At 41.0% G+C, this 27893-nt stretch overlaps 1 protein-coding gene across 1 annotated transcript; it reads left to right on the top strand.

Moving 5' to 3' along the window:
* On the top strand, nucleotides 1–26448 carry LOC119410910 (extracellular calcium-sensing receptor-like). Its single transcript, XM_037677832.1, has 15 exons — nucleotides 1–261; nucleotides 373–662; nucleotides 902–1197; nucleotides 1445–1650; nucleotides 3577–3798; nucleotides 3914–4037; nucleotides 4123–5015; nucleotides 21583–21716; nucleotides 22120–22414; nucleotides 22522–22811; nucleotides 23094–23432; nucleotides 24713–24899; nucleotides 25006–25227; nucleotides 25317–25440; nucleotides 25544–26448. The coding sequence occupies exons 1-15, from the start codon at nucleotides 1–3 to the stop codon at nucleotides 26446–26448; spliced, it is 4788 nt and encodes a 1595-aa protein (XP_037533760.1).
* The last annotated feature ends 1445 nt before the right edge of the window (nucleotides 26449–27893 follow it).

The raw sequence follows: 27893 nt of genomic DNA, 5'->3' as shown, positions 1-27893 counted from the left end.
ATGATCTTTGCTATCAAGGAGATAAACAACAGCACAGAGCTTCTGCCAGACATCAAACTTGGATATCAGATCTATGATACTTGTGCCTCAGGGCTTTTAGCAGCACACGTGGCCTTTCAATTATCAAATGGTCAGGACCCTGTGTTTTACAAAGGCAGCAGTTGTTCACACATGGGGATGGTGACGGCTGTTGTTGGAGACTCTGGATCTACCCCATCCATCAGCATGGCACGCATCATTGGACCCTTCAACATTCCTCAAGTAGGTAATCACATTTAGTGTAAAATAAATTATATATCTGGATTGTTAGTGTTTAAATAATATTTGTTGATGCTAGAAAACAATGCAGTATTTTGCTTTTATTATTTTTAGGTGAGCCATTTTGCCACTTGTGCCTGCCTGTCAGATAAGCAGCAGTACCCAACATTTTTCAGAACAATTCCCAGTGATCAGTTCCAGGCTGATGCTCTGGCCAAGCTGGTAAAACACTATGGCTGGACTTGGATTGGTGCTGTTCGTTCAGACTCAGATTATGGAAATTATGGAATGGCATCTTTTCTTGATGCAGTGCAGAAAGAGGGTATCTGTGTGGAGTACTCTGAATCCTTCTTTCGAACTGACCCACGCAGCAAAATTCAAAAAGTAGCTGATGTTATCCGGAGGTGTTTACATCACTGATCTTTTTATGTTTTATGTTAAATTTTTAAAACTTGAAACAATTAAAATGAAAATCAGTAAGAAAAAAAATGTATATTTATTACTTTAATTCTTTTGATCTTCAAAACATTTAAATCAAATACCAATAATCAACAATTACACTTTGCTAGTCGTAAAAATGAGTGATTTATAATTTAAATGTGGTATAAATTAGTTAAGCTAATGAATTCCTTTATGTTGGCAGGTCAACAGCGCTGGTTGTTGTAGCTTTTGTTGCTGCAGGAGATATGAATGTCCTGTTACAAGAGCTGGCTCTGGAGCCTACAGCACCTCGACAGTGGATAGGAACTGAGGGCTGGATAACTGACCCACTCATGATGAGCTTTAGTTTCTGTGCAGGGGCCATCGGATTTGGCATTCAACGATCTGTCATTCCAGGACTGAAAGATTTCCTGCTGGATCTCTCTCCCACTGAAGTAGCTACCTCCTCAGTCCTGACTGAGTTCTGGGAGGATGCATTTAATTGCAGCCTGACAAAAAGTGAGAAGGTTTTATTTATCAGACACATTTGTGTTTATTTAAAACTTAATAAAATAACATGGACAAATACTGCATTCCTTAAAATATTGAAGTGCTACAGCTGTCGCTTTCACAGAGGAATCATATTTGTTTAATGTGTTGAGTGTTATGTAAAATTGTGAAGCTCTGAGTACATAGACGTACATTTATTACTGTGATTAATTTTTAACAGATCGAACAATCTTTGTATGTCTTCATGTGTCTCTAGATGCTGATCCAGAAAAGAAAGTCTGTGATGGAAATGAAAACTTAAAATCACTCAAAAGTCCGTACACTGAAACATCTCAACTAAGAGCTTCTAACATGGTGTACAAGGCTGTTTATGCAATAGCTCATGCTATTCACAATACATTGTGTCACAAAAGAAATCACACCACTCAGTGTGACAGAAATATCAGACTGGAGTCCAAACAGGTTATTTAAAAAGTATATTTTTTATATTTTCTCAGAACATTATGTATGTAACTGTGGCTAATTAGGCCCAAGCATCAAAGCGCTGCAAAGGCCTATTGTAATCTCTCTGTTCAGGCCCGAGTTGCGTTTTTTTTTTACAAATGAATTGGCCTTTTGGAGGCCTAAACATATCCCAAAACTCACCAAATTTGGAGGACGCATGAGGACTGGTGACAAATTATGGATTTTAAGGGCGTCAGAAAAATCACAACAGAAACGGCTCAAGAGCCCCACCTGGAAATTTTCAAAATACCCTCCATATTAACCTTAGTTTGTCATAGAAGCATGAAATTTGGGACACTTGTCCAATTCCTCAAGAATCACAGAAAACCCTCTGGCACCATTGTTGTATGATAAACAGGAAAGCGGACATTTTGGAATGCCGCCCCAAATTTCACACCTTTTGGAAGGTTTATATCCTCCACATTTGAACGAAAGCCTCCTAGGGATTTCACTCAATCGGTTTCAAACTTGGCCATTTTGTTCAAAAGGCATGGGGGACAAAAAGTTATCTAAACGGTTTGTTTCGGAGCTTGCTGAAGGGGCGGGCCAGACATGAAAGTTTGATATCTCGTCATGAAAAACGAAACACTAATAGCTCCTACATGAAAATTGTCTGAGACATCAAACCTTCAGTGATCCACCTCCAGCTCCCTGCAAGACTGAATGGTCAAATCATGACATCACTTAAGCCACGCCCCCTGACAACAGGAAGTGTAAAGTTTTACATTGAACTGTCCCTATCTGACCCCTGTTAAGTAATCAGCATGAGAGTGTGTCCAGTGACCCAAGACATGTTGGTGTAACTTGCTTAACAACACAGACAGTTTTGGGTGAAGCATGTGGGTGTCGCGACATGGCGAAATAAGATGTACAGTAATGCCGACACCATACGTTTGGCTCTAAATTCCACAGATTTGAACCGAGGTGCACCAAAATAAGTATGATCGATCATTATCCACCCCTTGAACAGGAATCCATGATAAGTTGCCAATAGCCTCCACAGCGCCCCCTAGAATATTTTAAAACCTCAGCCCCAAACCATTTTTGGACTGATAATTCTGAAACTCGGCGAACATTTTTAGTTTCTTAGGACCTATGAAAAAGTATCTTGGAGCCCTAGTCCAAAACCAACAGGAAGTCAGCCATTTTAGGTCAAAGGGTCATTTTTGGGCGTTTCTTAATGCAAATTTTAACGAACTCCTAGGGATTTTGAAGGATTGCCTTCAAACTTGGTTAACATGCCCTTAACACATTGGGGAGTAAATGTATCAAAAGCTTGCATTTTCGTGTATATTAAAGGGGCGTGGCCAGGCCTAAAAATTGTGCTTCATGCATAAATTTCCAAACGCTATAACTTTCACATTGAAAGACAGAAATGCACAAAAATTGGCATGAGTCATCCCTGTTAATGCCCGACGATCTTCTGGGGTCATATGCTGATGTCTTCAAACCCCCGCCCCCTCATAACAGGAAGTCACTTTTTTTAACTTGGAATGCTCCCTCTCTGACACCCTTGCCGTAATCAGGATGATCCTGTGTTAGAAGACATATAACAAGTTGATCTGACTTACTTTAAATCACAAACAATTTCGAAGGAGGATGTGGGCGTGGCCGCGTGACAAATTCAGAAGTGACGCCATTGCAATACGTTTGGCTATAAATTGCACAGATTTGAACCGAGGTGCACCAATATCGGTATGATCGATCTTTATCCACCCTTTGAACAGAAATCCATGATAAGTGGCCAATAACATCCACAACGCCCCCTACATTAATCCTACAGTTATATCTCAGTGAGACATAATCTGATCTGAACTAGATTTACTTTAATGTTATTATTGATATGCATCAATTTCTTCCTACATTTTTTTTTTCTTTTTAAAGGTTTTTACTGCACTACAAAAAGTCAACTTTACTCGCAATGGTTACCCTGTGTCATTTGATGCTAATGGGGATCCTGTGGCTTTTTATGAGCTAATCAACTGGCAAATGAGTGAGAGTGGAGTTATTGAGTTGATAACAGTAGGACATTATGATGCATCACTTCCAAAAGGACAGGAATTTCAGATTAAAAGGAAGATATCTTGGGTTGAAGGTCGCACACAAGTACAGTAATTGATTTCATGTCAACAAATTAAAATAGTTAGAGCATGGCAAATATTTTGTCACATCTACTTTGTAAAAACTAATAAAATGTAATTTGACTGTGCCTCTGTGACAGGTTCCATTGTCAGTGTGTTCAAAGAGTTGTCCTCAAGGAACACGTAAAGTTTTGCAAAAAGGAAAACCTAAATGTTGCTATGATTGTATACCATGTCCTGAAGGAGAAATCAGTAATACAACAGGTAACATTCCATTATTTTGTATTCATTTGAAGATCAGTTTTATTAATACCAAAAATCTTACTTTTTTTTTTTTTTTTTTTTGTAGACTCTCCAGATTGCTTTCCATGTACCAATGAATTCTGGCCTAATACAGAAAGAAATGCTTGTTTCCCCAAACCTGTACAGTTTCTGTCCTTTGATGAAGTCCTGTCAATCATCTTGGCTGCACTGTCTGTCGTTGGGGCCTGTCTGGCCATCACAACAGCAGTCATTTTCTTTCATCACAGAACAACTCCTATTGTCAAAGCCAACAACTCTGAGCTGAGCTTCATGTTGCTCTTCTCTCTGACTCTGTGTTTCTTATGTTCATTCACATTCATTGGAGCTCCCTCTGAGTGGTCCTGCATGCTGCGGCACACAGCTTTTGGAATCACTTTTGTTCTCTGTATCTCCTGTGTTCTTGGGAAAACTGTAGTGGTTTTAATTGCCTTCAAAGCTACACTTCCAGGTAGTAATGCAATGAAATGGTTTGGGCCTCCACAACAAAGATTGACCGTTGTGTTTTTCACATTTATTCAAGTTTTAATTTGTACAATTTGGTTGGTTCTCAGTCCTCCTTTTCCAATACAAAATCTGACAACATACAAGGAGAAGATCATCCTGGAATGTGCATTAGGCTCTGCTGTTGGCTTCTGGGTTGTACTTGGGTACATTGGACTGCTGGCTATTTTTTGCTTTGTGTTAGCTGTTCTAGCTCGAAAACTACCTGATAATTTTAATGAAGCCAAGATGATAACCTTCAGCATGCTGATATTCTGTGCAGTATGGATCACCTTCATCCCAGCGTATGTCAGCTCTCCTGGAAAGTTTACTGTGGCTGTGGAGATATTTGCTATTCTTGCCTCCAGTTTTGGACTGATACTGTGTATATTTGCTCCAAAGTGTTTCATCATATTGTTTCAGCCCAAGAAGAACACCAAGAAATACTTAATGAACAAAATTTAATAGTAAAAAATGAGAGATTTGGAAACAAAATCAAAAATTCAATGGCAATTGAAATATTGCTGCTAAGACTTTTTTTTCCAAATATTTTGTACCCCTTTCAATAAAGTAATCATAGATAGATATACATATTTTTTTTAACTGAAATCCATTAATGGCTTTACTATTTCTTTCTTTTTTTAATAGTATTTTTCCCTTTTGAAATTGATAAATAAAATCTTTAAGTTTTTTTTTTTTTCTAAAACATTCTGGGTTTATCTTTTTTTTTAAATACACATACATTTATGCTGTAAGACTGTACTGTGATGTGCTTGGGCAAGACTCATCAGATGAGTTAAAGAGATTAATATGGGACAGCTGTGTGCAATCAGTATAGGTGCATCACAGTGAATCAAGGTCTCTCAAACAAACTGGGGGTATAGCTTTTCAGTAGTTGTGGCCACACCCTATGGCGGGAGGGTGTCATTTGCAGTCATTGAGAGCTGCCAGCAACAAAGACAGTACAAAATGTGGTTAAGGGTTCTTATGTCAGGAGAGGATGCTGGGTTCCTCCTTTAGTCAAACAGTCTGGGCTTTACCTCGGTGCAGTCACCACCTTGCTCTCCTGCTTCTGTTCCTGTTGGCTGTTCTGAGCTGGTGTGGAGCCAATCCAGAAGGTCCAATTATCGTCCAGCTAAGTCAATCCCTGGGGTATTAGAAGACATCACAAGCTTAGAGCCTGGGGAAGGGTCTTGACAACTGTGCGAGCTAAGTCCACTCATTTTATCTTTAATGCAGGCCTTTATTTGTTAGCTTGGGGTGAGGTTCAGGTGGAAAGGCAAGTTTTATAGGAGTATGAGATGCGTAAATAAAAGTCTTAATGTTATTAACCTCATGGTATGTGTGGTGATCATTTGATGGCTCTGACATTCTAGGTAATATTTTCTCCCTGTGTAAACCGTAAATTTATTACTGTACTTATAAAGTCGGTCCTGAAAAGAAGAAAATGTTTTTTTTTTTTTTTTTTCTCCATTACTTTCAAAGTTAGGGTCTAACTCATCATCTTGTCCACTATGAACATACATACTTAACCTATGTAAAAACAGCTGATTGAAAGCATATCTGGTTATTCATGGATTTATTAAAACATCACACTGGTGAAAGACATGAAGTCCTGGGGCATGTGTAAGGAAAGCGCTGACCCATATCACTTTGATCAATATCCACTATTGAACAAAACTCAAGCAAATCATTTATCTTATGGTTGAATCCAGTCACAGCTGAAAGATCAACACTCTGTTTCCACCTATTAGACCTTGACACAAAGATAACGAGTAATCCACGCAAATGTCTCAGGACAAACTAGGATTTAGTCTGTACACTGACCCACTGTATAGAGGCCAGATCTCTGGTCTATCAATACATTAGCCAAAATAATACCCAGACAACCCTCCCTCATTATTTTATGCTCTCCTGCAGATAATTAAACGAAAAGGTCCTGGCAAAGACTTTTATGGACAGGATAAAACGAAGAACTCAGTGTCCCTTGCACAGACGTGGGTTACCGGGGCCCCACCCTGGAGCTAGGCTTGGGGGAGGGGCTCGTTGGTGAGTGTCTGGTGGCCGGGTCTTTACCCATGGGGCTGGGTTGGGCTCAGGCCGAAGGAGCAGCATGGGTTTGCCTTCACCACCACTTGCAGGATGGGCCATAAAAATCAGGTGCATGATGCCATGGACAGTGGCCAAAGGTGGGGACCTTGGTGGTCTGACCCTGGCTACCAAAGCTGGCTCTTGGGACATTGAATGTGACCTCTCTGGTTGGGAAGGAGCCTGAGCTTGTGCACAAGGTTGAGAGATACTGACTGGATATAGCTGGGCTCACCTCGACACACAGCATGGGTCCTATAACTGATATTCTTGAGGGGCTGGACCTTATTCCACTCTGGAATTGCCCATGGTGAGAGGCGTTGAGCTGGTGTGGGTCTATTTGTAGCCCCCTGACTTGGTGCCTGTGTGTTGGAGTTTTTCACAGTAGAAGAGAGTGTGTCTTCCCTTCGCTTACGGGTGGGAGGATGGATTCTGACTGTTTGTGCCTAATGGCAGTTCAGAGTATCCAGCCTTCTTGGAGTCCTTGGCAGGGATGCTGGAAGGTGTGCCAGCTGGGGACTCCTTTATTCTGCTGGGGGACTTCAATGCCCATGTCGGGAATGACAGTGTGATGTGGAGGGACGTGATCAGGAGGAACGGCCTTTCTGATCTGAACGCAAACTGTGTTCTGTTGTTAGACTTCTTTGCTAGTCATAGTTTGTCCATCACGAACACCATGATCAAGCATAAGTATGTCCATAAGTGCACTTGGCACTAGGAAGCCCTAGGTTTTAGATTGATGATTGACTTCATAGTCATGTCATCTGATTTGCAGCTGTTTGTTTTGGAACTTGGGTGAAGAAAGGAGCTGAGCTGTCAACTGATTACCACCAGGTATTGAGCTGGATCAGATGGTGGGTGGAATGCTGGACAGCTCCGATAGACCCAAACATGTAGTGAGGGTTTGCTTGGAACACCTGGCAAAAGAAACCATCAGAGAGATCTTCAACTCACACATCTGGGAGAGATTTAACCACATCCCAGCTGAGGTGGGGGACATTGGGACCAAGTGGGCCATGTTCCGCACCTCGCTTGTTGAGGTAACTGCCTTGAGCTGTGGCCGCAAGGTTGTCGGAGCTACTCGTGGTGGCCATCCACAAACTCAGTGGTGGACACCCCAGGTTAGTGAGGCTGTCGAGCTGAAGAAGGAGTCCTATCAGGCCTTATTGGCCAGTGGGACTCCAGAGACAGCTGAGATACCGGAGGGCCAAGCGGTCCATAGCCTTGGCTGTTGCTGAGGCAATAGCTTGGATGTTGGAGGAGTTTGGTGAGATCTTGGATAGAGACTCTCGGTCAGCTCAGATGAGATTCTGGCAAACCATTAGGTGTCTGAGGAGAGGAAAGTTGCACTTTACTAACTCTGTGTTCCGTGAAGGTGGGGTGCTGTTGACCTCAACCAGTGATGTTGTCAGGAGGTGGAATGAATACTTTTTGGACCTTCTCAATCCCACCAGCATGTCTTCCATCAAAGAAACTGTTTCAGAGGACTTTGGGTTGATTCGTCCATAACTGTGGCTGAGGTCGCCAAAGTAGTTAAAAAGCTCAGAGTTGGCAGGGCTCTGGGAGTGGATGAGATTCACCCCGATTTCCTTAAGGCCATTGATATTATGGGGCTATCTTAGTCGACACACTTTTGCAATATCACATGGACATCCACAGTAGTGTAACTGAATTGGCAGACTAGGTGGGGTGGTGGTTCCCCTCTTCAAAAAGAGGGATCAGATGGTGTGCTCCAATTATAGGGGTATCACTGTCCTTAGCCTCCTTGGTAAGGTTAATTCAGGGGTACTGGAGAAGTGAGTCCAATTGTTGTTTGAACCACAAATTCAGGAGGAACAATGTGGGTTCAGTCCTGGCCATGGGACACTGGATCAGCTCTTTACCATCACTAGGATCCTCAAGGGGTCATGGGAGTTTGCCCATCCAGTCTACATGTGTTTTGTGGACTTGAAGAAGGCATTCAACTGTGTTCCTCGAGGGACACTGTGAGGGGTGCTCCATGAGTATGGGATTGGGGCCCATTGTTACGGGCTGTTCAGTCCTAAACAAGTGGTGCGAGAGTTTGGTTTGCATTGCCGGTAGTAAGTCGGACCCCTTCAGTGTGGGAGTTGGACTCCACCAGGGCTGCCCGTTGTCACTGATTCTGTTCATAACTTTTATGGACAGAATTTCTCGGTGCAGCCAGCTGGAGGAGGATTTCCGGTTCTGTGGCCTCATGATTCCATCTCTGCTTTTTGTAGATGATGTGGTCCTTTTGGCATCATCATGCTGTGATCTTCAGCTCTCACCGGAACGGTTCACAGCTGAATGTGAAGTGAATGGGATGAGAATCAGCACTTCCAAATCTGAGGCCATGGTCTTGAACCAGAAAAGGGTGGATTAATTAGTCAAGTGGAGGAGTTCAAGTATCTCAGGGTTTTGGTCATGATCGAGGAAAGAATGGAGCTTGAGATTGACAGATAGACTGATGCAGCATCTGCAGTATTGTGTACTTTGTACTGGTCCGTTGTGGTGAAGAGAAGGCTGAACTGTAAGACATGGCTCTCTGTTTACCGGTCGGTCTACGTTTCTACTCTCACCTATGGTCACAAGCTCTGGGTAGTGACCGAAAAAATGAGATTGCAGATACAGGCAGTTGAAATGAGTTTATGAGTTTCCTCTGCAGGGTAGCTGGCCTCTCCCTTAGAGATAGGGTGAGAAGTTCAGTTATCTGGGAGAGACTCAGAGTAGAACCGCTACTCCTCCATGTCGAGATAAGCCAGTTGAGGTAGTTGGGGCATCTGGTAAGGATGCCCCCTGGGCGCCTCCCTAGGGAGGTGCTTTGGGCGTGTCCGACTGGGAGGATACCCTGGGGAAGACCCAGGACACGTTGGAGAGACTGTCTCTCGGTGGCCTGGGAACACCTTGGGGTCCTCCCAGAAGAGCTGGAAGAGGTGGCTGTGGAAAGTGATGTCTGTGCCTCCCGTTGCTACCCCTGCAACATGACCCTGGTGAATGGATGGATGGATGGATGAAGACTTTTTTAAAAATTGGACACCCAGATAATATGCATATGCAATAGTCCATCGTAAACAGGATAATTGCATGGACCAGTTTTTCTGCATAATTTTTGGACAAGATGTTTCTAAAATTAGTGATATTACACAGCTACTCCTCCAGCTTGACATGTTGTTCTAGAAACATGACAATTTAGACAATTACAAGGAGTGGATTCATTTATACTAACAAAAATGTCTTGTTGTAGTCAGGTTTGTGTCAGACAGAATAAATTGATAGAATGATCCAACAAAGTTAAATCAGGTCCTCTGGACAGTTTCTTTATGTTGAAACATTACATCTTTAATCCAAAAGCCTTGAGGAGCCACAACCAACTCAGCCCTATAAGTAGCATAGTCACATAGTCAGCCAACCAGTTTGACGGTGACAAGATGTTTTCTGGAGTCCGCCTGTCGACTCATCTGAGGCAGCCATGGCCAAAGTGGATAAAACCTTAAAGTTCATGCACATTAATCCAGGTAAAAAAAAATCCAACAAAGTTCAGTAAACCATCCAGAGGACCTGATTTAACTTTGTTGGATTTTTTTTAACCTAGATCATAAATAAATAAATAAATTGATAAATTGGATAAATAGTGTTAACTTACTTTTTATGTATATGAATGAACTGTTCAGTGCGCTGAGATGACTTCTGTTACGACCCTGCTCAAGCTGCTGCCCCCCATGACCCGACTTTGGAATAAGCGGAAGGTCCTGGCATACTCTTCTCCCTTCCCTCTCAGGGGACCTAAAGCAACAAACGGGTAAAAGGTGTGTGTGTGTGTGTGTGTGTGTGTGTGTGTGAGGGGTGGGCCTCCCCACACTTAGGTAAACACAATTGATACCTTAAAAATAACATTTAAATGAGACTCACCGTGACTTAGGAAACACCATATGCCATTGTTATGTAGCAATAGGGGTTCAATAATCATAAATCTGTTTTATTAACTTTATTCTGAAGGGGCACCACTCTCAGCTTTGAAAAGAAATAATGTCTCAATGTTAAATGAGCTTAACAAATTTTATTATTTAAGCCTCAAATTAACCTCTTAAGTGAGTTCTATCCATCAATCCATGTATTATCTTTTACCCGCTTCTTCCATTTTGGCTCACGGGGGAGCCAAAATGCGACCAAAATGCTAGTCTCACATCGTGCTGAGGTGGACATTTGCTGAAAGGTTGTTGTTCAAGAGAGTTGCAGAGAAGAATGTTCTTTAGAAAAGCAGTCATGATGGAAGAAGTGGGACTTGGTGGAGAGTTGGTTCTGAACCAGCCCAGAAGTCTGGAAAATGCTCAAACACCTACGAGCTATGGTGCATGCTGAACAAATTGCAGTTCTGAGAAAATACATCCTTTCTTGGAACAGTAGGCCACCAGCTCTCCCCCACATCTGCCCTGGTAAGATAGACGTTCTAAGTGCCATCTGAGTTTAGACATAATTTAGTTCACAAATCCGAGATAAGCTTACCTAAATTTTAACGTTAGAGCCAGAACCTTCATCCAAATTAAAAATACTCTCTTCAAAGTCTTTACATCATTCACTTTCTGAAATAATACTGTTATAATATGGTTATTCATCCATATTTCATGTTTGCCATAATTTCATATTGTCATTATTCGAACTGACAAAAAAATGTTACAGAATTGTGTATTTAAATTACTGGATTCTTTGTCTTTTCTTTGAAAGAGGGGTATTAAATTTGTTACAAGAACTCACGTTATATGTTTTGGGGTTGAGGCCGGTCAACATTTATTCCATAACTGAATGGTTAGCAGTGGTGGGATGTAACTAAGTACAAATACTTCATTACTGTACTTAAGTACATTTTTCATGTATCTGTACTTTACTTAAGTAGAGTTAAATGTGGGTACTTTATACTTTTACTCTACTACATTTTACATCAAGTATCTGTACTTTATACTACACTACATTCCTATAACGCAATGCATTACAAGTTACATTCATGTTGCAGCTTTTTGTTTTGTTTGTTACTTTGAAAGTAACCAATGGTGAGAGGGGAGCTGGTCCATTGAATCACTGCAAAGTGGGCAGGTAACGTTAGGCCCACCTTCAAGAAGAGCTGGGCCAATGACATATATTCTAGTATATATGTCACTGAGTTGGGTGCACCCGCAGCACCGCTAACACACCCAAAATGTATTCCACCACAAGAGAGTCAGCCAGAAGATATGTGCCACCCATGGCCTTTTGAAAGATCATTGTAAGATTATTGAAAGGCTCAGTACAACAGGACAGCTTCTCTCTCCCAAAAGAGCCAGACTGAACTCAAAAATCTTTGAAAACCAACTTATTCTGAACTTGAACAAGAAATTCTTGCTGCAATATTAAAATGTGTCAGTTCATGGGATGTTAGGAGACAAGAGATGTCTCCAAATGTCTCGACACTCAGTCCAAGTTTTAAAAATGGTGTCAGGAAGTTAAAATATTATTCACTATTGACCCATTAAATGGTTGAATGGACAGTATTTTAACTAGAGTTGATGACAAACTGGAGTTGAAATATAAGTTGAAATGATCAGTGCCTGTTCCTTTGTTAGTTGTGTCTAATGCTCCATTTGTTCAGGCAGACAATTTTTACTTAAATGTGTTTACTGCAGTTAAAATGACACATTGATTTTGCTTTGTGTTGAATAAAAACTTTCAAAAGTATAATCATTCCTCTTTCTTATTTTGATTAATAACACTGAACTCTGCATGTCATCCCTGAAATTATGAGGCACAGAATCACAAGTCCAAGAGTGAACCGTGTCACAGAGTAAACACAATAAAAACATGTATTATCTGCAGCATTGTTCATTAAAATGGCTCAACACTATTAATGTACTACAGAAAATATACAATAAATACGGTGGGCACACTTAAAGATATGTAGACCATTGCATTATGTAATACATTCAGGAAGTACTTTTACTTCTAATACTTTAAATATTTTAAAAGCAAGTACTTATTTACTTTTACTTAAGTAAAAAATGTTAATGTGGTATTTCTACTTTTACTAGAGTACATTTTTGTCTGTTTATTTGTACTTTTACTTAAGTACAGTGTTTGAGTACTCTCTCCACCACTGTCGGTTAGCGTCAGAGTCAGAGCTTCTTTATTGTCATTCGCACCTTATGTGGTACACGTGGTGGAGCGAAATTATGTACACAGGGTCCCAGTTACATCCAACAATAAAATGTATAAGAAAAACAGTAATAACATCTAAGATATGAACTAAAAAAAACATCAACTAAATATACACTAAGTACTTATAACATAAAAACATTGAACATCAGCACAAATATAAACATGAGTCTGTGTGAGCAGATGTGCACGCATGAACACATCAACATTGAAACAGATCAGCAGCAACATGAAACAGATCAGCAGCAACATGAAACAGATCAGCAGCAACATGATGTGATTTTTCACAGTGATTATTCTAGTTAGAGATTCATGAGTCTAACAGCCTCAGGGTAGAAGCTGTTCCTCAGTCTAGTGGTTCTACACTTAATGCTCCTCAATCTCCTTCCTGAGGGGAGTGGGACAAAAAGTGTGTGTGCTGGGTGAGTGAGGTTCTTCATGATGCAGGTAGCCCTCTTCCTACATCTAGAGGTGTAGATGTCTGTGATGGTGGGGAGGCTGACTCCAACAGTCTTCTGTGCAGCCTTCACCACTATCTGCAAAGCTTTTCTTTCTGCAGCTGTGCAGCCTCCATGCCACACGATGCTGGAGCACAGGATGCTCTCCATTGCACACCTGTAGAAGCAGGTGAGGACTGAGCTTCCCAGACCAGCTAGTCTCAGCCGCCTGAGAATACATACACACCTGTTAAAGGGTGTTCAGACCAGCCTTCCCACTACAAATGTAATATTCTGAGGTTTGTCAGCAGATTAGATTATCCATCCATCCATCCATTATCTTTTACCTGCTACTTCCATTTTGGGTCACGTGGGTCGCTGGTGCACATGTCCAGCAATCACTGTGTGAGGGGTAGGATACACTCTGGACAGGTCGCAAGTCCATCACAAGGCCACAAAGAGACAAATGAGATAAACAACCATTCACTCTCATTCACACCTAGGGACAATTTAGAGTTACCAATCAGCCTAACATGCGTCTTTTTAGTCTGTGGGAAGAAACCGGAGTACCCGGAGAAAACCCACGCATGCACGAAGAGAACTTGCAAACTCAATCCAGAAAGGTCCCCAGATCGGGATTTGAACCGGCAACCTTCTCACTGAGAGGCAGCAGCTCGACCAGTTGCACCACTGTGCTGCAGAGTAGATTATGATCTATATAAAAAAAAAATTAACCAAAAATAAAGACACTTTGCTTACAAATCATTTATCGCTTCAATGGTTAAAATGCATCTTAAAATTAGAGAAATACTGAAATGAGCTAATCATAATTTGGCTTGAGATTAATCTTAATGGGCACCAGACACAGTGTACCAGAGGTAATCTCAGCTTCTCTCCTACCTGGGTGTTGACTTCAAACTCAGCTGCCGGGGTGATACCAGACTCTGCATAGATGATCTGCGACATGAAAGTCGATGGTTCCTTTATGTCCTTGGTCATCGGTTGCAAGTCAGGAGTCTGTGGCCCCTGGCTCCAGATGAGACAGCTGAACAGAGTCACTTCTCCAGGAGGTCCGGATCACTCTTACTTGCTCAGGCGACACAGTACGGCAGGTGCTTATTTCTGGAGCAGTGAAGGGGGGTCACTGGAAAACTGGTTTTATCAAATTTGGCTAAAAATGAAACTTTCTTTGATTTCTGTAGGTTGGTCAAGCATTTCCTCCCAAAAGCTTCTTCCAAAGTTCTACAGAAGTTGCTCTCAGACAACTTTTTCACAACTCTCCACAACTCTAGTCCTTGATTAAAATCAAATGAGTTTTCCTACCCAGAGGGGTGGGTATGGTTGAGTCACCCAATCAGGAAAGAGGGGTGGACTTTAGCTTTAGAATTAAGTTAGTTAAACTTTACCAACAAATTTAACAATTACTTGTAGCATGAAGCTGCACTCCTCTAACTATGACCCCTGACCCTTGGGGTCATAGTTCTTCCTCCATCTCAGCTTACTTATTGCTACAAACTTTAATTTACTCTGTTGAGGAACCTAAAAGAAAGGTAATACATGTCTAATCATCTGATCTTTAAGTGAAATTAAATATTCAATAAATACACTTTTCATTAATCAAGGAACAACGGCTTTACGACCATGAAGAGGAAGTTGGATCCGGGAACCAAGCTGTTTAAACTCAAACAGTCACATTTGGGTTCACAGGAAGGACTTTTCAGATATGATCAGATTTACCTGACATTTTAATAGTTTTGGACTAAACGTCTCTCTTGACATTATCCAGAAACTTGGAGAGTTGTGCTAAAACAAATACTATTTTTTTCTAGGAGAGGAGGCATCTTCACTGAATGAAATCACTCAATCCCAAAGTGTCAGAAATAACAAAAGTATGGTATAAAATGAGGGTGATTTATGACCCTACAGTATGTTTTTTGTGCATGCTGGCAATATTTTATTAAACACGAAAAAGTATAAAACAGGTGGTATTTACTTAAAAAAAACTCCCAAGTTGGTTATAACAAAATGAAAAGGAAAAATAAGTAACTTAGTCTATATATAAGACTATATAAGTCTATCTCTATTCAAAGAACTTCTCCTCAAGGATGTTTATTATTCTTATAAACGCCTTTGATGAATGTTCCGATGCATGCTCAATAATCCAGATTAAAATAGTATTGCTTCTCCATCCCTGATGTCAGCCAGGCAGTCGAGCGGAGGATGAATAGAGCATGTACCATTGTGTCTAAGGGGGAAGTAAATTTGACAGTCATCGACGTAGAAGTGGAAGGGCATGTTGTGTTTCTGGAAAATAGCACCAAGCGGCAGCAGGTATAAAGAGAATAGGAGGGGACCCAGGATGGACCCCTGCAGAATCCCCCATTTAAGCTCTGCCGCTGCAGAACTAAAATCCTTGATGGAGACACAAAAAGAGCTGTCAGCGAGGTAAGATCTGAACCAATTGAGGGCTGACCCTGTGATGCCCACCCACTGCTCCAACCTAGTAATGAGGATCTCATGGTCGATAGTGTCAAAGGCGGCTGTGAGGTCCAACAGGACAAGCAGCACAGAATCACCGGTATCAGTGGTTAAGAAAATGTCATTAAAGACCTTCAGCAGGGCAGTTTCAGTGCTATGGAGAGGTTTAAAGCCAGATTGGAATAGCTCTAAGATGGTGTGACCCTCCAGGAAGCACTTCAACTGGGACTTGACTATTTTCTCCAGTAGTTTTGAAACAAATGGGAGTCTGGAGACAGGCCGGAAGTTGGTTACGACTAAGGAGTCAAGGTTTGGTTTTTCAGGAGAGGTTGGACAGCAGCATGTTTAAAGGTTTTTGAACCAGACGGTTTCAAGCTGCACATGACCTGCGCTAGAGAAGATAGAGTGATGGGTTCAAAATGGTCAAATGGAGCTACAGATTGAGGTGGGATGGATGGGTTATGAGTTGGAGGGGAAATGAGAGCCTAGGTGGTTGCAATTTTTTCCAAAAAGAAATGTATAAAGTTGTCGCACAGCTCAGTCGAGGCTTCCAGAGGTGATGGTTCAGTGAGGTGGAGAACATAGTTTAGGGTGGAGAAGAGGACACATGGATTGCGAGAGTTTGAAGTAATTATATCAGAGAAGTTTTTGGATTTAGCAGCTTTCACTGCTTTCTGTTAACGACGCAAACTCTCTAAGTATTTGAAAAGAGACGTACAGCCTGTCTTTCCTCAACTTGTGCTCTGCCCTCCTACATTGCTGCCTAACGGCCTTGGTGACGTCACTCAGCCAAGGTTCTGCTCTGAGTTTTGATTTTTTGTTTTTAACAGGTGCAACATGATCTAGAGTCTTTAAGCAGACAGAGTTGAACTGGGATGTCAGCTCCTCAGTAGTGGTGAGAAACACCGGTGGCTGAATGTTCATTTCAGAGTTATAAGCATCTGTGAAATGTGCGGCAGTGAAATGGTTAACAGCCCGGCTACTACTTGCAGAAATACACAGCTTAGGAGTTAGATGGGGGAGGGTGAACTCAAACCGGACTGGCATGTGGTCTGAAAAAACATTATTACCAATTTGAAGATTACTAACAGTCACATCCCGAGTTAAAACAAGGTCCAGTTTATGTCGGCGCTCTTGGGTGGGACCGTTTACATGCTGCGTAAGATTAAATGAGTCCAATAAATCTAAAAAGTCCTTAACCAAGGGCTTCTCCTGACAGCACACATGCAAATTAAGGTCCCCAATAATGAAAACATGTTCATATTTTGGTATGATTTCAGCCAAGAAATCAGAAAACTCATTTATGAAATCCTTAGATTGAGGTGAGCGGTAGACGAGTGCAAATAAAGTTGGAGGCGAGTGGCCGAGTTCAAAGACGCTCAGCTCAAAGCTGGCACGGGAAACTGGGATGGGCAGTTGTTTACAGTCAAAAGTTGATTTGAATATTGTTAATAATCCACCATGGCGCCGGCCTGATGGCCGCGGTGCGTTAAAATACAGACAGTTCGGTGGCAATATTTCCGTCAAGGCGCTGGACTCACCCGGAGACATCCAAGTCTCTGTGATACAGAAAAAGTCCAACTCGTACTCTTGAAAGTAGTCCCTGAGGATAAAAGTTTTGTTGGTAACAGATCTTGCGTTGGGGGGGGGGTCCAGAAGTTCAAATAAGCGACATTGGTGGCAGAAAAATGAAGATTCAGAAGCTGTTGTCGGTCATTCACCATCAGCGAGTTTATGGTCCAGATAAAAAATCGAACAAAACATAAATAATCTGAACACCATAAGCAGAGGTGGTTTGCAAGCCAAGTACACGGGCATCATCTTACCAGAAGTCAACCTCTATGACATATGTCCAGGGGGTTCCTGACAGTGAGTCCAGGTTTGTTATCAATAAGGCATCAAGGCAGGGGTGGGGGGGGGGGGTGTCGTCAGAGGGTTCAGAGAACTGGTGATTACAGGCTTGATGAGAGATATGTGGAATGTAGGGTGCATCTTCATGGACAGAGGGAGATGTAAGCAAACAGCAGATGGATTGATAATTTTAATTATTGGGAATGGTCTGATGTATCTGGGGGAAAGTTTTATGGGTGTGTCCTTGAGCGAGATGTCCTTAGTGGAGAGCCATACCTTTTGGCCATCTTAGTAACTAGGGGCCGTAGATTAGTGTCTGTCAGCAAACCTCTTATTCTTGTCTGCTGTTCTGAGTTGTGCTACCCTGGTTTGACACCAAACTCTGTGACATCTTCTGATGTGGTACTCGACAGAGGGAACATTTAGAATCAGCATCACAGGGTGAGTTGAGGTTGACTCAACAGTTGAGGTGACTGTTTAAATTGAAGCTCATACTGTCTAAAAGTAACCTTGAGAGAGTAATTCAAGCTTTCATAAAATGCAGGCTTGATTACTGAAATACACTTCTTTTTGGAATCAGTCAGATATCTGTTGTACGTTTGCAACTGGTTCAAAATGCTGCAGCCCAATTTTTAACTGGTATAGGAAAAAGAGAGCACATTTATCCAGTTTTGGCTTTCCTTCATTGGCTCCTGGTTCACTTCCGAATTAATTTAAAAATAATTTTGTATGCTTTTAAATAGTATGTAAATTGAATGGTAAATGGACTGCATTTATATAGCGCCTTTCTATCTTATCCAGATACTCAAAGCACTTTACACTACAATCTGTGCCCTCTTTTACACATTCATACAGCACTTTACTAGAACTCTACAAAGCTAATTAAACAAATCATTCTAAAGAGACTAACCAGTGCTTTGAGATCACATTCATTCTTTGTACACCGATGGGACACACATCGGAGGCAATGAGGGGTTCAGTGTCTTGCCAAGGGACATTTAGGCATGTGACTGCTGGTGGATTCGAACTTCCAACTTTTGCAATGGAGGACGACTGCTCTAACCACTCAGCCACAGCCGCCAATATATTATGTATGTTCTAAACAGTTATGCCCCCTCTTATTTCGCTGACAGGCTGCAGTCATATGTCCCATAGTGCTCTTTGAGGTCAGCAGACCAGATGTTTTTATTTGTTCCAGGCATTCATTTTAAGCTCAGAGGTGACAGGGCCTTCTCTGTTCCAGGTCCAAAACTGTGGAATGACTGCACGTCAGGCAGGCTCCATCGCTTAATGTTTTTAAGTCTCGTTTAAAAACTCATTTTTATTCCCTTGATTTCGATCCCGTATGAGTGGATTTTAACTTCTCTGTATTTTATAATTTTTGTAATTTAGTTTCTTATTGTTACATTTGTGGATCTTTGCATTTTATGCTATGTTCTTTGCTTGTTCGTTTTTGCTGTACAACACTTTGGTTGGCCTTGTTGCAGTTTTTAAGTGCTTTATAAACAAAGCGGTATATGGTATGGTATGGTATGGTATGGTATTCAAACACATTCTTATAGCTGTAATCAGATTACAGTCTGGGTTAGTGGTAAATAAAGGAAGTTCCTTTGAAGCTAAATGCTGGTGTGATAAGTTCTGTCCCTGTTCAAAAGGGGAATTGTGGAGTCAAGTCTAGCTGCAAGAAAATAAATCTTCAGATGATATCAATCTGTGTTACTTTTATGGCATCCAGAGGGGGGGGGGGGAACAGAACTTGTGGGGATTAGCAAAGGAATCCCAGATCGCTTTCATAAGAACAAAGGGGCATTATTTTCTGTTCTTAACTTTTGAGAGTCTCAGAGTGAGGATTAAGGAATGTTCTGATGGTTTGTGACTTACAGTATAGTCTGTTGTTCTTTTATATTGTTGTTTTGCTTATTTCCTTGTTTCCTGTATTCCCTGAATATATTGTTAATTATATATCGTATGCCTAATCATGAATAGGTGTTACCTATTGGGGGAGTGGTGGTGAAGAGGTTAGAGAAGGTGGCCCTGTGATTGGAAGATTGTCGATTCGACTCCCTGGACTAACATCAAAATGTGGGTGGAAAAGATGAATTACCGATTTTTAACCAGTACAAGCAAAAGAGAGCACATTACGCCAGTTTTGGCCTCACTGCACTGGTTACCGGTTCACTTTCGAATCCAGTTCAAAATAGTATGTCTACAAATCACTGAACAGATTCGTAACCCCCCCCCCCCCCACCACCACCACCACCACCACCACACACACACACTCTCTCTGATTTGCTACAACCGTATGTCCCACCACATTCCCTGAGGTCAGCGGACCATTTGCTCCTCACAGTTCCAGGAACTCGTCTTAAGTGCAGAGGTGACAGGGCCTTTTCTGTAGCAGGACCAAGACTTTGGAACGAGTTACCTCTGCTTGTCAGACAGGCCCCCTCCCTCTCGGTTTTCACGTCCCGTTGAAAAACCCACTACTATTCGGTAGCTTTCAACACCAGATCTGTGTTTTGAACCTGTATGCTCCACACTGGTTAGTCGTCATTATCTGCATCGTTTTTATTTCTATATTTCTGATTTACTTCATTTTGTATTTTGCTTTGTGTGTTACCTGTCGTTCTGTCTGTACAGCACTTTGGTTGGTCTTGTCGTTGTTTTAAGTGCTCTATAAATAAAATGATATGGTATGGTATGTCGACAGGGAAGAGGTTTCCAGCACCTAGTGGACTGGGAGGACTATGGTCTAGTTTTATGATTAGGCTTTAGACTTTCCCTTTTGACAAGTTAGGGTTGGCTTGTCTTCTTTACCTAGCCCTTAGTTATGCTGCTATAAACTTAGGCTACTGGTGGACAAACTGACCTGATGTCATCAAATGAATAGTTACAATTGCAAACAAAATAATAGTTTTCTTTTTGGAATTATTTTTATCTTAACGTGATTTTGGTCTTTCCTCCTAGAGAAAATCCTGCTCGCCTCCATTCTGGACCTGTCACTTTGCGTCCGTTCCTCCTTCCTGTCCTTTCAAACCCATCCAGTCGAAGCAGATGGCCGCTTGTCCTGAGCCTTGTTCTGCTGGAGATTTCTTCCTCATTAGAAGTTTTTTCTTCCCACTGTTGCCTTTGAGCTTGCTCAGAGTGGGAGACTTAAACAAAGTGAAGACTCAAAGCCATCTGCTGGCTCCTTAGAAAAATAATGTTATTAACTGACTTTTTATGCATTTGAATGTTTCTGTACAGTGCCCTGTTGTGACTTGACACTATATAAATAAACTGAACTGAATTTAATTGAAACATAAAATCAAAATGATTACTTTTTTATTTTAATAAATGATGTAATCGACAATCATCAGGTAAAGTTGTGTTGCAGATGAATTTTCAGCTGTTGAAGAGGAGAATTCATTCATCCATCCATCCATCCATTAGCTTTAATCACTTTTTCCTTTCCACATCACAAGGGCCACTGGCGCCCATATTCAGCTGTCACTGTACGAGAGGCAGGGGACACCCTGGACAAATTGCAAGTCCATCACAGGGCCACATAGAGATAAACAACTATTCACTCTCTCACTCATACAATTTAGTTGCCAATTAGCCTACCATGCATGTTGTAGGTCTGTGGGAGGAAACTGAAGTACATGGAAAAAACCCACACATGCACAGAGAGAAAATGCAAACTCCACCCAGAAAGGTCCATGGCTGGAATTTCATCTGGCCACCTTCTTGCTGAGAGGCAACAGCTCCAAAAACTGTGCCACTCGGCTACCTGTACATAAACAAATTTACACTCAAATACTGGCACCTGAGGAATGGCAATCAGATTTGTTCCTACTGGCCTGAGATTAGCTGTGAACCTAATAGAAGTGATCACAGTTCTTGTCCTTGGTGGGTCTTTGAATGGTCTTCAGCCAACAATTAAGACCGAAGAGGCTCCAACTGATGTGGGTGTCAGTACTGAGACCTCATTGATGAAATGTACAATGCAGAGTACACGTTGTTTACCTGCCTTCTCAGAGAATGGTGACTTTGTTATTGGTGGTATATTTTCTATTCATTACAAACTGCATGCAGTGATTTATAACTACACCACCAAGCCAGAACCGTCAAGCTGCAGTGGCAGGTGAGTGAGAAGGAGAAAAAGTGGTTTTGATGTTTATGAATGGAAATTATGTTTTTCTGAAAAGCTAATACTGAGGGGCGAAAAACAAAAATCAATAATTTTCTACAAATTTTCTTTGTGACAATTTTTTCTTCTACGTTTAAAATATAAAAAAAAACTGTCAACCTGAACAGCTTGATTTGAATTGCTGTCTAATTTTATTATTTGGATTTAGTAAGTCAACAGTTAAAAAACAATTGCGCATTGATTGTTTGACTAATCAACATTCAATTTATTTATCAATTCATCATTTTTGAAACTTCAGTGTTATGTGATTTATTTCTCAAATATCATTTTCAGTAGTTTTATAATATTTTTATATTTTTGTGTTATTGTCTGCAATCCCTTGATCAATTTTACACAGCATTGACAGTCGGGAACTGCGTTTTGCTCGTGCAATGATCTTTGCAATTGAAGAGATAAACAACAGCACAAAGCTGCTTCCAGGCATCAAACTTGGATATCAGATCTATGACTCATGTGCTTCAGTGCCTGTGTCTGTGCATGTGGCCTTTCAACTATCAAACGGACAAGACCCTGAATTTTATAAAGGCAGCAATTGTTCCCAGTCTGGAGTGGTGATGGCTGTTGTTGGTGAGTCTGGATCAACTCCTTCCATCAGCATGTCCCACATCTTTGGACCCTTCAGTATCCCATTGGTAAGAACAGTCTGCATTTATTGCCTAGAAATAAACTACAAGTACCTGCTGATTTTAACATTTTGGTTTAGTGAAAATGATCTAAGTTGTATTTTTGTTTTAATTAGGTGAGCCACTTTGCTACTTGTGCCTGTCTGTCCGACAAGCAGCAGTACCCGACTTTTTTCAGAACAATTCCCAGTGATCATTTTCAGGCTGATGCTCTGGCCAAACTGGTGAAACACTTTGGCTGGACTTGGATAGGTGCTGTCCGCTCAGACTCAGATTATGGAAATAATGGAATGGCATCTTTTCTTGATGCAGCACAGAGAGAAGGAATCTGTGTGGAGTACTCTGAATCTTTTTATCGGACCGACCCAAGTAGCAAGATAAAGAGAGTAGCTGATGTTATTCGCAGGTGTCTAATTTACTAATTTACATTGTTTTGTGTATCTTGTGAAGATGTGGGTCAACTGTACAAAACTAAGTCAGTGATAGGTAAAAAAAAAAATAAAAAAAAGAGGCAATAACTGAGTGTTTAAAAAAAACATTTTACAGATTTTTAAAAACATTTTTATTCTACATATATACATTCTTTTTAGCTGAGACGTTGATTTATTAACGACTTTTCTTTGCTGTGGGAAAAAATATATAATTAAAATGTGAGCACAAAAATGAATAATTGTTAATGTCTCAACAGGTCTACAGCAGTGGTTGTTGTGGCTTTTTTGTCCTATGGAGAAATGAGAGTTCTGTTGGAGGAACTGGCTCGGGCGCCTTCACCTCCTCGTCAGTGGATAGGAAGTGAGTCCTGGGTAACTGACCCGAACCTAATGAGCTTCAGTTTATGTGCAGGAGCTATTGGAGTTGGCATTCAGCAATCTGTCATCCCAGGACTGAAAGACTTCTTACTGGATCTCTCTCCCACCCAAGTAGTCGCCTCATCTCTGCTAACAGAGTTCTGGGAAAACTCGTTCAACTGCAGCTTAAAAAAATGTGAGCAAGGTTTCACAATATTTAAAAACAATGTACATGAAGGGCTTTCTTATTATGCTGTCTTGTTGAGTGTCTAGAAGCTCTATGCAATTTGAAATTGCTCTCTTTTTATTTAAACTCTATTTATACAGGTAGTCTCATTGAGTCCCAATGACTCGTTTTCAAGATAGACATGACAGACAACATGTAGAGTACAGACGACAATGACAATCCATCCATCCATCCATTATCTTTACCCACTTATTCCATTTTGGGTCATGGGGGTCGCTGGTGCCCATGTCCAGCAATCACTGTGCGAGGGGCGGGGTACACCCTGGATGGGTCGCAAGTCCATCACAGGGCCACATAGAGACAAAAGAGACAAACAACCATTCACTCTCTCACTCACCCCTAGGAAGAATTTAGAGTTACCAATCAGCCTAACATGCATGTTTTTGGTCTGTGGGAGGAAACCGGAGCACCCGGAGAAAACCCACGCATGCACGGAGAGAACATGCAAACTCCACCCAGAAAGGCCCCTTGACTGGGGTTTGAACCAAGGACCTGCTCGCTGAGAGGCAGCAGCTCTACCAGTTGCGCCACCGTGCTGCCTACAGACGACAATGTAAAACAATAAAAGCAATAAATAGATTGAAATTCTAGTTTGAAATTCTTCTCTTATTGCCCTACACCAAACATAGATATACATAAAAAGTATGGCCTTTATTCAAACAAGATCTCAATGCATCTGGTCAAGTTCAAACTAATCCTGACAGTAAAACAAGAAGTACAAATTTTGGATTGTTTTATGTATTATTAAATTATATTTATAGTGTAGGGTTTCTGGGGTCTTGTCTTACATGTTGTGTTTTCCCTCATGTTTGCCTGTCACCCCTCAGCTTTTCTCCTCCTGTGTTCCAGCACTGTTGCACCTGTGTCTAATCCTAATCACCGCAGGTGTCACTCATTTCACCTTGTTTGTGTCTGTATATATTCAGCCTCTTGGTGTCTTGTCAGTGTCTCTGGATTGTCCTTGTTCTAAGGCTTCATGACCTGTCTCTCCTTGTGTCCTCCTTTGAGTAAGTTTGCTGCCCCGACAGCATTTTGTTTTGTTTATTTAATTAAATAAACTATTTTACTTATTTACTGGAGCTTCATTCATCTTCTTGCACTTTGGGTCCCCACACACGGAGCCGATCATGATATATATAGTACCTGTAATTTACCAAATACCTACTCAAACCCAAGTATTTGAAATCTAAGTTAGGAATGTGATTTGTCTTTGACAAATTAAACTATCTGTTTCTGTTTATATGTGACTATAGATCCTGATCCAGACAAGAGAATGTGTGATGGAACGGAAGACATAATGTTGCTTAAAAATCCCTACACTGAACTGTCACCGTTAAGAGTTACTAACATGGTGTACAAGGCTGTTTATGCAATAGCTCATGCCATTCACAATGCAATGTGTCAGGAAACAAATCTCACCACTCAGTGTTATAAATACATCAAACTGTTGCATAAACAGGTAAATTAACAATAAAACATTGTTTTTCTGTTTTTATTTATGTCCCTGAAGGTCAATTAACATTTGTTTCTAAATATCTTTCCCTCTACATTATTATACCTCACAGGTTTTTACCGAATTAAAAAAAGTAAACTTTTCTCAAAATGGTTATCCGGTGTCATTTGATGCTGATGGCAATCCTGCAGCTTTTTATGAGCTGATCAACTGGCAGAAGAGTGAGAGTGGAGGTATTAAGCTGGTAACAGTAGGATACTACGATGCATCACTGCCTAAACGACAGGAGTTTCAGATCAACAGGAACATAACCTGGGTGGACGGTGAGACCGAGGTACAAAGCCTGTGGATAATATTTGACAAAAATGTATATACTGTAGTTAATTAAAACAGTTTGTTACTGTGTGTGTGACTGGGTGACAGGTTCCACTGTCAGTGTGTTCAGGGAGTTGTTCTCCAGGAACTCGTAAAGTGTTGCAGAAAGGAAAACCCATCTGCTGCTATGATTGTATACCATGTCCTGAAGGAGAGATCAGTAATACAACAGGTAAAACAAGACTAATTATATTCCTTTTTAATTTTTTTACATGCAGTTCTGTATCTGTACATATGTGATCATTGGCAAAATTAATTATTATTATTATTTTCAGATTCTCATGATTGCTTCCCATGTCGGAGAGAATTCTGGCCTAATGCAAGAAGAGACGCTTGTCTTTCAAAACCTCTGGAATTCCTGTCATTTAATGAAGTCCTGTCAATCATCTTGAGTGCATTCTCTGTTTTGGGGGCCTGTCTGGCCATCATGACAGCAGTTATGTTCTTTCGTCACAGGACAACTCCAATTGTCAGAGCCAACAACTCTGAGCTGAGCTTCTTGCTGCTCTTCTCTCTGACTCTGTGTTTTTTATGTTCATTAACTTTCATTGGAGTTCCCTCTGAGTGGTCCTGCATGCTGCGACACACAGCTTTTGGTATAATCTTTGTTCTCTGTATCTCCTGTGTTCTCGGGAAAACTGTAGTGGTTTTAATGGCCTTCAAAGCTACACTTCCAGGTAGTAATGTCATGAAATGGTTTGGGTCTCCACAGCAAAGATTGACTGTATTGTCTCTCACATTAATTCAAATTTTAATATGTGCCATTTGGTTGATTCTCAGTCCTCCTTTTCCAATGAAAAATCTGACCACATACAAGGAGAAGATCATCCTGGAATGTGCATTAGGCTCTGCTGTTGGCTTCTGGGCTGTGCTCGGGTACATTGGCCTGTTGGCTGTTTTTTGCTTTGCGTTAGCTGTTTTAGCTCGAAAACTACCTGATAATTTTAATGAAGCCAAGCTGATAACCTTCAGCATGCTGATCTTCTGTGCAGTTTGGATCACCTTCATCCCAGCATATGTCAGCTCTCCTGGAAAGTTTACTGTGGCTGTGGAGATATTTGCCATTCTGGCTTCCAGCTTTGGACTAATATTGTGTATATTTGCTCCAAAGTGTTTCATCATCATATTTCAGCCCGATAAGAACTCCAAAAAATATTTAATGAACAAAAATCAAATGTAAAAATCTCAACATTTAAGGAACATGGCAAAATATCAGTGATATAAACTAATATACTGTTTATATTCTTTCCAAAATTTTATGTAATCTTATTGCTAATGTAATATACTGTTTAGAACCAACATTGCTCTTTCTCTTTTGCAACTGTAATCTTCTTCATGTGGTGTTTCTTTTAGTAAATGTTGTAATGTGCTTGAAATGGATACAGTCTTTAGGGTAAAAATGAAAAACTGTGTTGATCATCAATTTCTCATGTTTTGAATAAATGTTTAAAGAACACCCTACAAAGTTCAGTCAGGTCATCTGGACAGTTTCTTTCTTTCTTTTTTTTTTTTTTTGTTGAGATGTTTCATCCTTCATAGACTTCATCAAACTGAGGAGCCACAGTTAAACTCAGTCCCACAAGCAGCACACTCCCATAGTGGACTAACCAATTTGCTTGTGATAAGATGGTTTCTGGGACTCCCCCTCCACCCCGCTGACTCCTCAGAGTCAGCCATAGCCAAAGTGGTTCAAAACGTAAAAGTTCATGCTCAATACTCCAGTAAAAAAAAAAATCCAACCAATGTCAGTATGGTCATCAGGACGTTTTTTCTTTCTTTCTGTTGAGACGTTTCGTCCATCAACCAAAGGACTTCATCAATTAAATATAATGATGGCGTGACCCTGGTAAGCCTTTTAAATAACAATGAAGAGGAGCATTTACCAGTTCTGGACTTCTTCATTGATTGATGCAAAAAATAAAAATTAGTTCTGAACACACACACACACACACAAAAAAAAAAAAGAAATCAAAGCTGCAAGCAGCATTGAAGGTCCTCGCAGCAAAGCTTTGCTCCGGACTTACAGTGACCGCGGGAGCTCCAGTGACTCCACCCAGTTGCCATTGCGAATGCTCTCGTGCGTATCCCGCACTTGTTCACCAGGTTGCGCATTTGCCGAACCTTTGACATCGCCTGTGACCGCGGGAGCTCCAGCAACTCCTCCCAGTTGCCATCGAGAATGCTCTCATGCCATTCCTGCATGCGTCCAATAGGGTGCGCATATGTTGAATCTTTGAAATCACCTTCCACCCATGTCAGTTTGAGTCCAGCTGCAAGCCTTACAAGTTTGGCTAAAATCCGACCTTCCAGACAGGAGTTATTGTCACTTCCTGTTTTCTATCGAATGTAAAGGATTTACTTTAAGCTTTTCAACATGTCATATGTGGTAATCAACAGTTATTGAATGTGGTTGTAGTCTTATATCTTACACAGTGCCAAGCTGGAAGAGACACCCAATAATCATCAGTTTCTTCTCTGAGTGGGCCGGGCTTAAGTCAAGTCATGGATCAACAATACCAATGTGTGTACAAGTGCTCACTGATGAAGTACCAAAAATCTGGTACATGTATGGTATTTCACTGAGATATAACTGTTGGAATAATCTAGGGGGTGCTCTGGGGTGAA

This window comes from Nematolebias whitei, chromosome 6, assembly GCF_014905685.2.
Source record: "Nematolebias whitei isolate Nwh7 chromosome 6, NemWhi1, whole genome shotgun sequence".
In the NCBI taxonomy this organism is placed as follows: domain Eukaryota; kingdom Metazoa; phylum Chordata; class Actinopteri; order Cyprinodontiformes; family Rivulidae; genus Nematolebias; species Nematolebias whitei.
The sequence above is the reverse complement of the archived record's forward strand: the minus strand, read 5'-3'. Positions and strand labels throughout refer to the sequence as shown.